Source organism: Phyllobates terribilis, unplaced genomic scaffold (assembly GCF_046119375.1).
Source record: "Phyllobates terribilis strain yellow unplaced genomic scaffold, ASM4611937v1 Scaffold_9__5_contigs__length_417890890, whole genome shotgun sequence".
NCBI classification, from domain to species: Eukaryota; Metazoa; Chordata; class Amphibia; order Anura; family Dendrobatidae; genus Phyllobates; species Phyllobates terribilis.
This window is the reverse complement of record NW_027362769.1, coordinates 277,654,973-277,668,920: the sequence shown is the minus strand read 5'-3', so window position 1 is coordinate 277,668,920 and position 13,948 is coordinate 277,654,973. Positions and strand designations below refer to the sequence as shown.

Sequence of the window (13,948 nt, the reverse complement as noted above, 5' to 3'; positions counted from 1 at the left end):
GAGATGTTAATAATCAATAGCAAGCTTAAGGTCTCACTAGGAGAATTCGGTTATAAGGATGGCCAGTATCAGCAGAAACATCCTACAGAAGACCTGCCTCAACAAACCCAATATGTAGTAACTTATTGAGCAGTTAGATTTTTTTTGTGTGAAAAAGGTTAGAAGAAAAAAATATTTACTAAACAGTTATAGTATTTTATATATACAGTAGATATTATATATATATATATATATATATATATATATATATGTGTATATATATATATATATATATATATATATATATATATATATATATATATAATATATATATATATACACACTGCTCAAAAAAATAAAGGGAACACAAACAAAAGAATATAACTCCAAGTTAATCAAACTTCTGTGAAATCAAACTGTCCACTTAGGAAGCAACACTGATTGACAATCAATTTCACATGCTACTGTGCAAATGGAATAGACAATAGATGGAAATTATTGGCAATTATCAAGACACCCTCAATAAAGGAGTGGTTCTGCAGGTGGGGACCACAGACCACATCTCAGTACCAATGCTTTCTGGCTGATGTTTTGGTCACTTTTGAATGTTGGCTGTGCTTTCACACTCGTGGTAGCACGAGAAGGACTCTACAACCCACAGAAGTTGCTCAGGTAGTGCATCTCATCCAGGATGGCACATCAATGCGAGCTGTGGCAACAAGGTTTGCAGTGTCTGTCAGCGTAGTGTCCAGAGGCTGGAGGCGCTACCAGGAGACAGGCCAGTAAACCAGGAGACGTGGAGGGGGCCGTAGGAGGGCAACAACACAGCAGCAGGACCACTACCTCCACCTTTGTGCAAGGAGGAACAGGAGGAGCACTACCAGAGCCCTGCAAAATTACCTCCAGCAGGCCACAAATGTGCATGTGTCTGCACAAACGGTTAGAAACCAACTCCATGAGGGTAGTATGAGGGCCCGTCGTCCACAGATGGGGGTTGTGCTCACAGCCCAACACCGAGCAGGGCGCTTGGCATTTGCCACAGAACACCAGGATTGGCAAACTCACCACTGGCGCCCTGTGCTATTCACAGATGAAAGCAGGTTCACACTGAGCACATGTGACAGACGTGACAGAGTCTGGAGACCCCGTGGAGAGTGATCTGCTGCGTGCAACATCCTTCAGCATGACTGGTTTGGCAGTGGGTCAGTAATGGTGTGGGGTGGCATTTCTTTGGAGGGCCGCACAGCCCTCCATGTGCTCACCAGAGGTAGCCTGACTGCCATTAGGTATAGAGATGAGATCCTCAGACACCTTGTGAGACCATATGCTGGTGCGGTTGGCCCTGGGTTCCTCCTAATGCAGGACAATGCCAGAACACATGTGGCTGAAGTGTGTCAGCAGTTCCTGCAAGATGAAGGCATTGAGCTATGGACTGGCCCGCCCGCTCCCCAGACCTGAATCCGACTGAGCACATATGGGACATCATGTCTCGCTCCATCCACCAACGTCACGTTGCACCACAGACTGTCCAGGCGTTAGCTGATGCTTTAGTCCAGGTCTGGGAGGAGATCCCACAGGAGACCATCCGCAACCTCATCAGGAGCATGCCCAGGCATTGTAGGGAGGTCATACAGGCATGTGGAGGCCACATACAATACTGAGCCCCATTTTGACTTGTTTTAAGGACATTACATCAAAGTTGAATCAGCCTGTAGTGTGTTTTTCCACTTTAATTTTGGGGGTGACTCCAAATCCAGGCCTCCATTGGTTAATAAATTTGATTTCCATTGATGATTTTTGTGTGATTCTGTTGTCAGCGCATTCAACTTTGTTCAGAACAAAGTATTCAATGAGAATATTTCATTCATTCAGATCTAGGATGTGTTATTTGAGTGTTCCCTTTATTTTTTTGAGCAGTATATATATATATATATATATATATATATATATATATATACACACACATACACACACACACACATACATATATACACACATATATATATAGCCTTACCACAAGTTGTTGTTTTCTGTGGCATTCTTGAGATTCACGCTGAGTTTTCCTTTGGAATTCTTTAGCTTCCAATTGTACATTTCTCTGTAGATCCAGAACATCTGGTTGTTCATTTCTCTGAGGCTCAACGCTATCCAGTTGTGCACCTCTATGTAAATCTACAGAATGTGCGGCTTGCTGCTGCAGCAGCATATACAGTTCATGTTGTCGCATAAGATGCTGGTGAGAGAACATCTGAAGCTGGTGTGCATGCTGGATTGAAGTATGTGCCGATGAATACAATGAAGGCCAGAGGGGAGAGGTCCGATCAAGCATTTCTGCTGAGTAACACCAAAAAAAAACAAACCCACAATATTAATACAGTTTAAATACAAAATAGAATGTATTTTGTGGCAAACATTTTAATTTTTAATCCAAACATACATCATTTCTATTTTTAGAAAATTGGAATGAACCCTATTAAGTCATATCTGGCAGTTTCCAAATGTGTGCACGTGTGACCATCAGCATGGAGCCTGAAATTTGCAGTCACTTTTCTGTGATCTGTTTTCCTGATCGACAGCTCATATAGATACAGTCATTCCAAGGGGTGTCGCATGTGCAGTAACGACCTGATGATGTTGCAAGAGCTGGACTATCAATCTACGCATGCACCGACCCACGTGAATGACAGCGGCTGTGCGAGATTTTGGCCTGGGAGTAGGTCATAGAAAAGTCATCTGTCAATCACAGGTAGGGTTCCGATGCCTGGAGGAGAAAGAGGTGAAAGAGCTGTAAGGGCAGACCAAGCACCTGCAATTATGAGCTCATTTGCATATGAATTCACCGATGGATTACAAGACAATAAAGATACAAACTTATAATATAAAAGGTATGGAAATTATCATTATAGGTAATTTACGGTAATGTTATTTTGGGGTCTGAAAACCTACTGATAGGTTTCCTTTAAAGCGCACCTGTCAGCAGAATTGTGCTCAGTAAACTACATACACTGCCAGGTGGGCGACATTACACTGATTAAAATAATACCTTGGTTGATGAAATCCATCCTGTGGTTCTTGTGTAATCTTTACTTTCATTTTGGAGATAATGATACGCTCATGCTCCGGCGCCTGTGGGGGGGGCTCTATCTGGTGCTCTGCTTACATATTCATCTGTATGCTCTTTTGACAGTTCACTGATCTTTCACTGACCTGCCTCCTATTTTACATAATGCATCAAGTAGTGTGGGGCTAGGTAAAATAGGAGGCAGGTCAGTGAAGGCACAATAGCTGCTGCCATTTGCTCTGTATCCTTAATTTAAATACCCTGGCTCTTAGAGTGTATGCTATAAAATGCCAACTAATTTTGTCAAACGTTTTTTCTGCATTGGTAGAGACCAGGGTCATGGGGATCCTCTCTCGCCGGGCTTGGGAAATGGTGTTTACGATTTTGTTCGAATTATCTTTCCCTTCCCTGCTTTTGGCAAAGCCCGCTTGATCTGGGTGAATTACGTGGGGAAGAACATAGTTAATTCTTCTGGCTAAGAGTTTTGCCCAAAGCTTTATATCAGTGTTCAAAAGTGAAATTGGACGATAGCTGCGGCAGTGGGTTGGGTCTTTCTCTTCTTTAGGGAATAATTGAATTATGTACTTCTAGTGTTTATTTAGTGGGGACATTTCATTTAAAAGACAATTGAATATATTTAATAGCTGGGGTAATAAAGGTTTAATATTTTTTTTATAATAAATGATGGCTAGGCCATCTGGTCCAGGGGTTTTCCCATTGGGAATGTTTTTTAACATGTCCATTATTTCTTGAGAAGTAATTTGTGAAATTAGTTTTGTTAGTTATCTCCCGTATTAAGCAAAGGGAGGAACAAAGAGTTGAGAAATTTATTAGTAGCTTCGAGCAGGTCACGCATGGAGGGTGGAGTTTCGAAGTTAGAGAAATCCTGGAAGAAGGTTTTAAAATAATTTGTTATCTCTTCTGTATTATCAACTAATACTTTATCTTTGGTGAATATCTTTTTAATAAAGGAATGCTCTATATTTTCCTTTAGTAAAAAAGAGGTAAATCTGCTACCACTATTACCGCGTAGGTACATTTTTTGCTTACATCTTTGATAAAGTTTAGCAGAGTTTATGTTTAAGACATCTTTCAGCTTGTTTCTTAAGTTCAAAAGATCTTTTTGGACCGTTATTGCCAGGGATTTTTTATGCACGCTTTATAAGGTGTTAATTTGGTATGGAGGAAACTTTTTGCCTCAGACTTTTTTAAAATGGGAGCTTAATGCAATTAACTCACCGGGGATCACTGCTTTATGCGCTTCCAAATTAACTGGCGGAGGTGGGCCGGACTTAGAATCTCCAAGGAAACATTTTCTTCACTATCTAGCAAGGCTTTGTTCCATCCCCACGTCAGGTCACGTTGTGGAAGTGAAGAAATGGTTAATTCTAGAAATATTGGCGCGTGATCAGAGCGTTATTGGGCGTATTGAAGTGGAATTAATCAAGGGCAAGTAAAGGCTCTGCAATAAAATGTAATCAAGCCTATGGTACGTGGAGTGTGGGCCAGACAAAAAGGTGTAGTCTTTAGTTGAGAAGTTAGAAAGTCTCCATGTATCATTAAGATGCAGGGAGTTTAGGTGAATCTTCTTGATAGTTATTGTCACGTGTGTGTCAGAAGTGACAGACAGTCGCCCTGCAGTTGGTTGCAGGAGATCTCTACATTTGGCATTACACACATCTTCTTAGAGGCTGTCTCTAGGACCTAGCGGCTACCATCCTCTGGCTAATTAATTCCCTGGCCTGGGTGTATAAATACCTGGTGTGTTCCAGAGGAAGGTGCCGGCGATATTCATTACTACCTGTGAAGGCTTTAGCAAGAGCAGTATTTTGTATTCTCTGGAGCTTGAGAACGTGTGCGCATTTGTCTGGAGTAGTCTAAAAATAAGCAATTTCCTCCTGTTTGGCCTTACTTGTTTTCTATAGTGTTTAGCGGAGATCGACTAGTGCTCATTTCCTCCCTTCCCTAGCCTGAGCCATACATCAGGAAAAAACAGCGTGAGGTACGCGTGCGGCGAATGGTGAACAGCCAATACAGGGATGATAGGGGAGACAGTGTGACGCCACATCAACCTAGAAGGTCTCCACTTCCCCCCCTTTCCCTAGAGTCTGGGCTCCCCTTCCCTCTTCCCTTTGTATTACACTAAGGCTTTCCCACACCTTGAGTGACAGCGATCTGTGATAGAGTGGAGCGGCTGGTGGATAGGTCTAGGAACGGGTTTAATGTAGTGTTTAAGTCTCCGCCTACTATAAGGCCTTCTTTGTAGAATCTCAGTGTATCTAACGTCTTGGTGAACCAGAAATGTTGTCCCCGATTTGGAACATAAATATTGCAAAGAGAAACAATAGTATTGGCAATAAGGCCCTTTGCAAAGATATATTTACCCTCTGCATCAGACAAATGATCTTTCAACGATAAGGGTAAATTTATGTGGAAGGCAATATTGACTCCTTTAAATGCAGTACAGCCACAACTATGGAACCAAAGCGGAAACTTTGAATGAGAAAGATCCAGAGTTTGGCCTGATTTGAAGCGTGTTTCTTGGATGAGAGCCATCTATGTATGATTTTTGTTTAGCAGGTGCAGGATTTGGCTATGTTTCGAGGGAGAGTTAATGCCCTTCACTTTAAACGATGCTATGGTAATAGTGTCAGAGATAATTTTGTCAGCCATATGTTTTTTTTAAAAGAAGTAGTATTAAGCGAGTTGATCCAGCATTCTAGGTACAAAACAAACATGGATAACAAATAAATATTAACAACATACAGCTTATCTGCGGTAGAGGGGGATGCAACATCCCAATTTATAGCCGATAAGTCAGTCCAGGTGGTGATACCTTTGATAGGAGAAAAGTGAGAAAACGCATAACAGATATAATGAACTTGTGGAACCTGTTGAAAATTTTAAAGCACCTAAAGGCAGGTGAAGCACTGAGAACTGTGGAAAAACATTCACTATAAAGGTTAAGCATGTTTTAATAACATATGATGGGGAGTGTGGTGGAGAAGGAAAAAGCAAAAACTTAATAAGGACTGGGGGGAGATGAAAAGGGGGGACGGGAGAGTTCTCAGAGGGCAAACTGCTCCAGTCCTTTTAGTTAAGGACTAAAAGGAGTAAAATAATATTGTCACCAGATATCACAGAGGAAGATGTCTTGGTAATTGTCTTCTGTCTTTGGGTGAGTTTCCCTTCCCCTGCAACGTCCAATTTTCAGGTCTCTGAAGCTGGGTGGGGAAAGTTGAAGTTGTCATTCGAAGGCATCCAGAAGGGGAAGTCTACTTTCTGTATTCCCAGATAGCTCCAAGATGCCTAAAGGTCTTGCGGATTCGAACTTAGATTTCCTTGCCATCTTTCGGTATGACGAGGCCAAAAGGTTAAAGCCATCTGCAAGTTAGCTTGTTCGCATAAAGAGCATGTAAAAGCGGTTTAATTTTACTTCTCTTTGCCAGAGTGGATGCTGTTAAATCCTGGAAAATTTGTACTGGATTATTATTGTAGGATAGTGAAGGTAACACTCTTATCTTCACAAAGCTAAGTAGTCCACAGACTGTCTCTCAGGGGGTCCAAAGATCTCTGTGCACACTTTCGATGATATTATCAGCTCTTTCTTGGCCCACTATAGATGCAATTCCTTAAGAGACAACCTTTAAGATGTCTGGAGCAGAAGATTCTGGGACCCCATTAATTCTTAAGTTTTTGTGTCTGCCTCTGTTTTCTTGGTCTTCTATAGCAAGGATAGCATAATTCAGTTAGTCTTGATGCTGAACCATTTGAACTTTTAGGGTTTCAAAGAGGTCCATTAGGTCTGTTTGTACAGATTCAAAGGATTCAAACCAATGCCTATCTGCTTAAAGGGAAACTGTCACAACCTAGCTACTATCTACAATGTGCATCACTAACAAGCTTTTTCATTAAAATTGGTGCAACTATAATGATTTTATAACCTTTAATATAATTTGTCCTTCATGCTCGTATTCAGTCATAGGGCTGTGATTTTCGTATTCAGTCATAGGCGGGCGCCACATCCAGTCACTGCTGGCGCCGCCCATGCATTTGAATATTGCTCCCGGCAAGCGCTATTATTGGGGGGCGCATGCGCATTTGTACATGTTCGGTCGCTGGTCCTGCATCTGCGCAGTGAGGCTGTATGATTGCCAGCTTCACAGCGCACACGCTATGTTTCCCGTGTGTACGCAGTGAGGCTGTGTGATTACCAGCTTGACTGAGCACACACTATATTCCCGAACGTGCGCAGTGAGGCTGTATAGTTATTAGCTTCACTGCGCAGGCAACAGTTCTGAATTCTGTAGCTGGGCAACAGATTCTAAATGGAATGACTCAGCCCTTAGAAGTCAGTTTTCTGAGGGTCTTTCTGAAAGGTTGAAAGATGCCTAGGCAGTATATTAAACCCCTCAGTCCTTGGAGGCTGCCATGTCATTGGCCATACGTCTTGATAAACACCTTCGTGATAGACGGGTGAGACCACCTTCTCCGGGGCCTTCTTGTTGAGGTTACGTATCTCTGCCGTGGGAGCGGTCTGGCGGTGAACCAGTACTGGGGGATGTGAAAGAACCCATGCAGTTAGGGGGTGCCTTTACATCATACATTTCCCCGGAGATTCGCAAGAAAAAAGGTGTAATTTTTTTTGTACGAAAATGGGACATTTTATTGGGAAAGGTCCTTCAATTCCTAAACAAAAGGAAATTCGATTAACTCTTGGTAGTCTGGAGTTGGATAAGCAAGGGGTGCATTTGTTGCCAACCTGCAGTTGCCAGGTTTGTCCTAACAGCAGAGGTGGTGCTAGAAAGCAAAACCAAGAAAATTTCTGTGTTTGTTGACAGTGGAGCCGGAGTCAGCATGGTTGATGCGGAGTTTGTGAATACTCATGGTCTTGCTTGCTGTACTTTAGCTAAATCTATTTCCATCTTCGCCAATGACTCGGCGCCACTTGCACAGAAAGCATTTATTCAGATAGTAGATAATGTAAAACAAAGGGTGGGGTCGGTTTACTGTGAAATAATCCCTTGCTATGTCCTGGACAGTCTTCCCACCCCAGTTGTCTTGGGTCTTCCCTGGCTGGTGAAACATAATCCGTTGGTGGATTGGCAAGCCAGGGAGATTATTGAATGGGGAGATTACTGCCATGAGAACTGTTTAGATATTTCCCTTGCTACTGTTTCTCTGGAAATATTACACACTTTTCTGTCTTGTTTTGAGGATGTTTTTTCTGAGAGGGGGTGTCAGGATTTGCCTCCTTATCGTGCTTATGACTGTCCTATTAACCTGACCCCCAGAGTTATAAACTACTGAAGTCCAGATTGTATAATCTTTCTGGCCCTGAGAGACAAGCCATGAAGGACTTCATTGCGCTAAGTCTGGGGAAGGGACACATTAGGCCTTCATCTTCACCTATGGCGGCAGGGTTCTTCTTTGTGAAGAAAAAAAGATGGCGGTCTACGACCCGGTTTAGATTTCCAGGAATAAAATCAAATTACTATCCGAGATCCATACCCTCTTCCTCTGATTTCTTCAGCCAGGTTGTAGGAGCTAAGGAATTCTCCAAGTAGTATTTAAGGGGAGCCTACAATCTGGTTAGAATCAGAGAAGGGGACGAATGGAAAACAGCGTTCAATACCCCTGAAGGGCATTTTGAGAGTCTGGTTATGCCTTTCGGTTTAACCAATGCACCGGCGGCATTCCAGCATTTCATGAATTAAATTTTCCATCATTAGGTGGGGAGGTTTGTGGTGGTCTATCTGGACGATATTTTGGTTTACTCACCTGATTTTGAGACACATCGGGGGCATGTTAAACAGATGCTCCAAATATTAAAGGGATAACAAACTCTATGCCAAACTGGAAAAATGTGTTTTCACCTTTCAAGAGGTGCAGTTTTTGGGATACTTGTTGTCATCTTCAGGTTTTTGGATGGTTCCGGAGAAGATCTGTGCAGTCCTTGATTGGGACCGTCCTGAGACCCTGAAAGCTTTACGTTTTCTGGGCTTTACTAATTTTTACCGAAAATTCATCCAAAATTACTCAATTGAGAAACCCCTCACTGACATGACTAAGAAGGGGCCTGATCCAGGCGTTTTCTTTTTTAAAGAATTATTTTGCCACTGCACCAGTACTCAGTCAACCCGATGTTTCCCAACCCTTTATTGTGGAAGTTGATGCGTTGAATGTGGGGGTTGGGGCTGTGTTGTCTCAGGGTCCATCCCATGGTAAATGGCGTCCATGAGCTTTCTTTTCTAAAAAATTGTCTTCAGCTGAGAGAAATGATGTGGGTAATAGGGAAATTTTAGCGATCAAATTGGCGTTTGAAGAATGGCGACATTGGTTGGAGGGGGCTGTTCATCCTATTACTGTTATTCCTGACTATAAGAACCTGTCATATCTCCAGTCAGCTAAACGTCTCAACTCTAGACAAGCCAGATGGTCTCTGTTTTTCACTAGGTTCAATTTTGTTGTCGCTTTTCGTCCAGGGGTAAAGGCTGCTGCTTTGTCCTGCAGCTTCCCTGGTGGCTCTGACTATGAGAACCCTGCCCCAATACTACAGAAGGTGGTAGTCATTTCAGCATTATATCCTGAACTGGAGGGTGGAATGTTGGAGGTTCAGGGGGACGTCCATGCCTCCTGCCCTTCAGGAAGGTTATTTGTACCATCTAATCTGCGCCACAAAGTAATTAAGGAACATCATAACTCTGTGCTTGCTGCTCATCCAGGTGGCAAAGCAACCGCGGCCCTCCTCTCTAGTCGTTTTTGATGGCCAGGGTTGCATCGGGATGTGATTGAACACGTATCTGTTATTGAACACGTATTTCGCATACCCGTCCGTCTGGTAATCTTCTTCCGCTAACTATCCCTAGTAGGACATGGACACACTTGTCCATGAATTTTATTACTGACCTACTGGTTTCTGCAGGCAAAACGGTGGTTATAGCTAGGATCAGTAAAATGGTTCACTTTGTCGCATTATCTGCACTTCCAAATGCCAAGACGCTTGCTCAGGTGTTAATGAATTTAATTGTGAAGCTTCACGGGGTTCCCTCTGATGTGGTGTCAGATTGGGGACCCAGTTTGTTTCCAAGTTCTGAAAGCCATTCTCTTATTGACTGGGGGTGCAGCTGTCCTTTTCCTCTGCTTTACACCCTCAGTCGAATAGACAGACAGAGCGTGTCAATCAGAATTTGGAGACCTACCTCAGGTGTTTTGTCTTCGAAAATCAGGAGGATTTGGCATCCTACTTTCTGCTGGCAGTATTTGCCATTAATAATCGTCAAGAATCCACTAGCAGGTCACTGCTCTTTGGTGCTTACCGTTACCACTCGCAATTTGATACCTTTAGTGGGGGATGAGCTTCGGGAGATCCTGAGGAGGAATATTTTGCTTAGTCACTCTCCTCGGTGTGGCCGGGAGGGGGGGGGGGGAGACAGGTATAAACGCTTGCCAGGTCCGGACCTGAATGTGAATGACTTTGTGTGGTTGTTTACCAGGAATAACAAGTTGAAGGTCCCTTATTGGAAACTGGAACCTAAGTTTATTGGTCCCTATAAAATAACCGCCGTCATTAACCCTGCAGTGTTTCGTCTTGAGCTTCCTCAGGCCCTTAAGTTCCACAATGTTTTCCACAGGTCCTTAATCAAGAAACCTGTGGAACCTCTTGAGTCCTCACATCCCTGCCGCTGTCTCCAATAATGGTTGATGGTAATCTTAAATTTAACATTTTGAGGATTGTAGTTTCTCGTCTCCAACGGCGTTCCCAACAATACTTGGTGCACTGGAAGGATTATGGTCCAGAAGAGAGGATGTGGGCTTCAGCATCAGAGGTGAACGCTCCCAGGTTGGTTCGTTCATTTCACACCTTTCATCCTGAGAAACCTGGTCCTGAGGCCACTCGTAGAGGAGGGGATACTGTCAAGGGTGTGTCAGATGTGACAGTCGCCCTACAGTTGGTTGCATGAGATCCCTTCGTTTTGGCATTACAGACACCTTCTTAGCGGTCTCACTCTAGGACCCAGCGGCTACCTCCCTCCTGCTCTAATTGACAATCAGACCTGTGTGTTTAAATACTTCCTGGTTGTTACACAAGGGTGCCAGTGATTTTCACATGAACCCTTGTGAAGGAATGGGAGCTGCTGCAGTCTGCTTACTTCCTCCTGGAGCGGAGAGGACATGTTGCAATCTCTGAAGTCGACTCAAGCTAAGTTACTTCCCCCGCATCTGTCTCCCCTTGCTGTCTTTAGAGTTTAGTGGGGAATAACCCTCATCCCTCCTTCCCTATACAGGTCCAAATGCTAGGGAAATACAGGGTTTAGGTTTGCGTGCAGCGATTGGTGAGGAACCAATATTGGGACATTAGCAGAGACAGAGTGATATCAGATCAGCCTAGGAGGTCTCCACTTCCCCCTTTCCCTAGAGTCTGGGCTCCCTTTCCCCCTTCCCTTTGTGTTCCACTTAGTCTTTCTTACACCTTGCGTGACAGTTATTTGACTTTTTGTATGTAAAATTTGCTTGAATAATTAGAGGATGCCATGTCGCTTTAGGGGAGCCCCTGATGTGTCTAAACAGTGGAAACCCTCCACGAGTGACACTATTCCCCCTTAGGGAACTTATCTAGATGTGTGGTGAGCACCTGGTGTGTCACAGAAGTTTATAACATTGAGCTGTAAAAATAAAATTTTCAAATTTTTCCCACAAAAACGTTTTTCAGCCCTTAATTTTGTGCTTTCATAAGGCTAATAGGAGAAATTGCACCACACCATTCATTGTGCGATTTCTCCTGAGTAAGCAGATACCCCATATGTGGGGGAAAAAACACTGTTTGGAAGCACAGCAGGGCTCGGAAAGGAAGAAGACCAATTTGACTTTCTGAATGTAAAATTTGCTTGAATAACTAGCGGATGACATGTCGCGTTTGAGGAGCCCCTGATGTGCCTAAACAGTGGAAACTCCCACAAGTGACACCCTTTTGGAAACTAGACCCCTTAAGGAACTTATCTAGATGTGTGGTGAGCACTTTAAACTTCCAAAGTGTTTCACAAAAGTTTATAAAGTACAGCTGTGAAAATAAAAACCACCTTTTTCTCCACAAAAAAGATCTTTTAACCCCCATTTCTTTATTTTCATAAGGGTATCATGAGAAATTGGACCCCAAAAGTTGTTGTGCAATTTCTACTGAGCACGTGGATACCCCATATGTGGTCAAAAACTACTTTTAAAGCAAAGTGTAAAGCTCAGAAGGGAAGAAGCGCCATATAGGCATTCATATTTTGCTGGGCTGGTTTGACTGTGCCATGTCATATTGGTAGAGCCCCTAAGGTGCCAGAACAGCAGAACCCCCATAAGAGACCCCATGTGTACTCACCTGTCCGAAGATAATCCTTATACTCACCTGTCCGCAGTAATAATAATATAATAATAATCTTTTTATTTATATAGCGCCAACATATTCCGCAGCGCTTTACAATTCAGAGAATTTACAGACATTATGGGCGCTGTCCCCATTGGGGCTCACAATCTACATTCCCTATCAGTATGTCTTTGGAATGTGGGAGGAAACCGGAGAACCCGCAAACACGGGGAGAACATACAAACTCCTTGCAGATGTTGTCCTTGGTGGGATTTGAACCCAGGACCCCAGCACTGCAAGGCTGCAGTGCTAACCACTGAGCCACCGTGTCCATCTGACCACTCATGCAGGAGCCGGGGAGAATGACTCACTCCAGCAATCGAGCCCGGGAGCTGCACTGAGCTCAGTGAGTGATGAGCTGAGCACAGCTCTGGTTCTCGCTCGCTGGAGCTACTCATTCTCCCAGGCTTCTCGGCATGAGCAGTGAGATGTGTTACAGTGGTGGATATCTTCAGACAGGTGAGTATAAGGATTTTTTTTATTTTACTATTATTTTTACACCAGGACACAACGGGAGCAGAATACTACTCTCAACAATGTCCTTTGCTCGCACTGATCGCAGCGCAAGCAGAGGACAATGATAAGGGCAGCGTTCAGCAGCCAGCGCTTGGGAACAGAGCTAAGTGTACCGCTGATTCTCAGGCGCCGGTATGTGTGCTCCTGATGCGGCACACGGTTGCCACACGTACACCACAGAGGTACACACGGACATCTTCGGTACTGGTTTTTCCACAACTGGAAATATCAGGACGTGCGAAACCGGCCTTACTCTGGACTTTGTTTAGCGGTGTCCTTTTTTTCAGAAGTGCACAGAACTGTGGCCGACAGCACTTTTATGCACTCATAGTATAAAGACAGACCCTGTGGGATCACAAGCCAGACGGTGTACACGGCCTCCATCTGCCTCATTACAGGGAATCTTCCGCCGGGTGTTCCGTCTGAATCACGTATTTCAGAGATTTACTTGGACACACTGGTGTAAGCGCTCAGCGCAGAATATATGTGCGCCGAGCCTTACTGCGACCTTTGGGACGCAGAGTGAACAAATCAGCAACGGGTGACGAATTGGTTTTATTTATTTTTCACATCGTTCCTCATGCGGTATAAGTGATTAGATGACTTTATTCGTTGGCTCGGTGCGATTACAGTGATACCAGATTTATATTGGGATTTTGTGCTTGGCAGCTGTCACACACAAACTTTTTTTTTTTGCAGCACCATATTTTGAGAGCTATTATTCCATATTTCGGCCGACAGAGTCATGTAAGGGCTTGTTTTTTGCAGGACAAGTTAACGTTTTTATTGGTACCATTTTCAGGCACGTGACATTTTTTGATCGCTTTCTATTATGATTTTTGAGAATAGAATAATTTTTGAAAGGCAGAATAAACAAAAACCAACAATTCAGGAATTTTTTTATTTTTTTTGTGCCGTTCCACGTGTGGTAAAATTGATAAGGCAGCTTCATTCTTCGGGTCAGTACGTTTACAGCAGTA

General features: G+C 43.4%; 1 protein-coding gene across 4 annotated transcripts in view; it reads right to left on the bottom strand.

Annotated features, from left to right (window-relative positions):
• TNRC18 (trinucleotide repeat containing 18) overlaps positions 1-13,948 on the bottom strand; it is a 739,821-nt gene that overhangs the window by 524,251 nt on the left and 201,622 nt on the right. For 3 of the 4 annotated variants that reach the window (XM_073647819.1, XM_073647820.1, XM_073647817.1), the window contains exon 8: positions 1,994-2,313. In XM_073647819.1, the coding sequence (XP_073503920.1) occupies positions 1,994-2,313 (320 nt within the window). The remainder of the gene's footprint in view (positions 1-1,993; positions 2,314-13,948) is intronic. The other variant, XM_073647818.1, reaches the window with a different exon arrangement.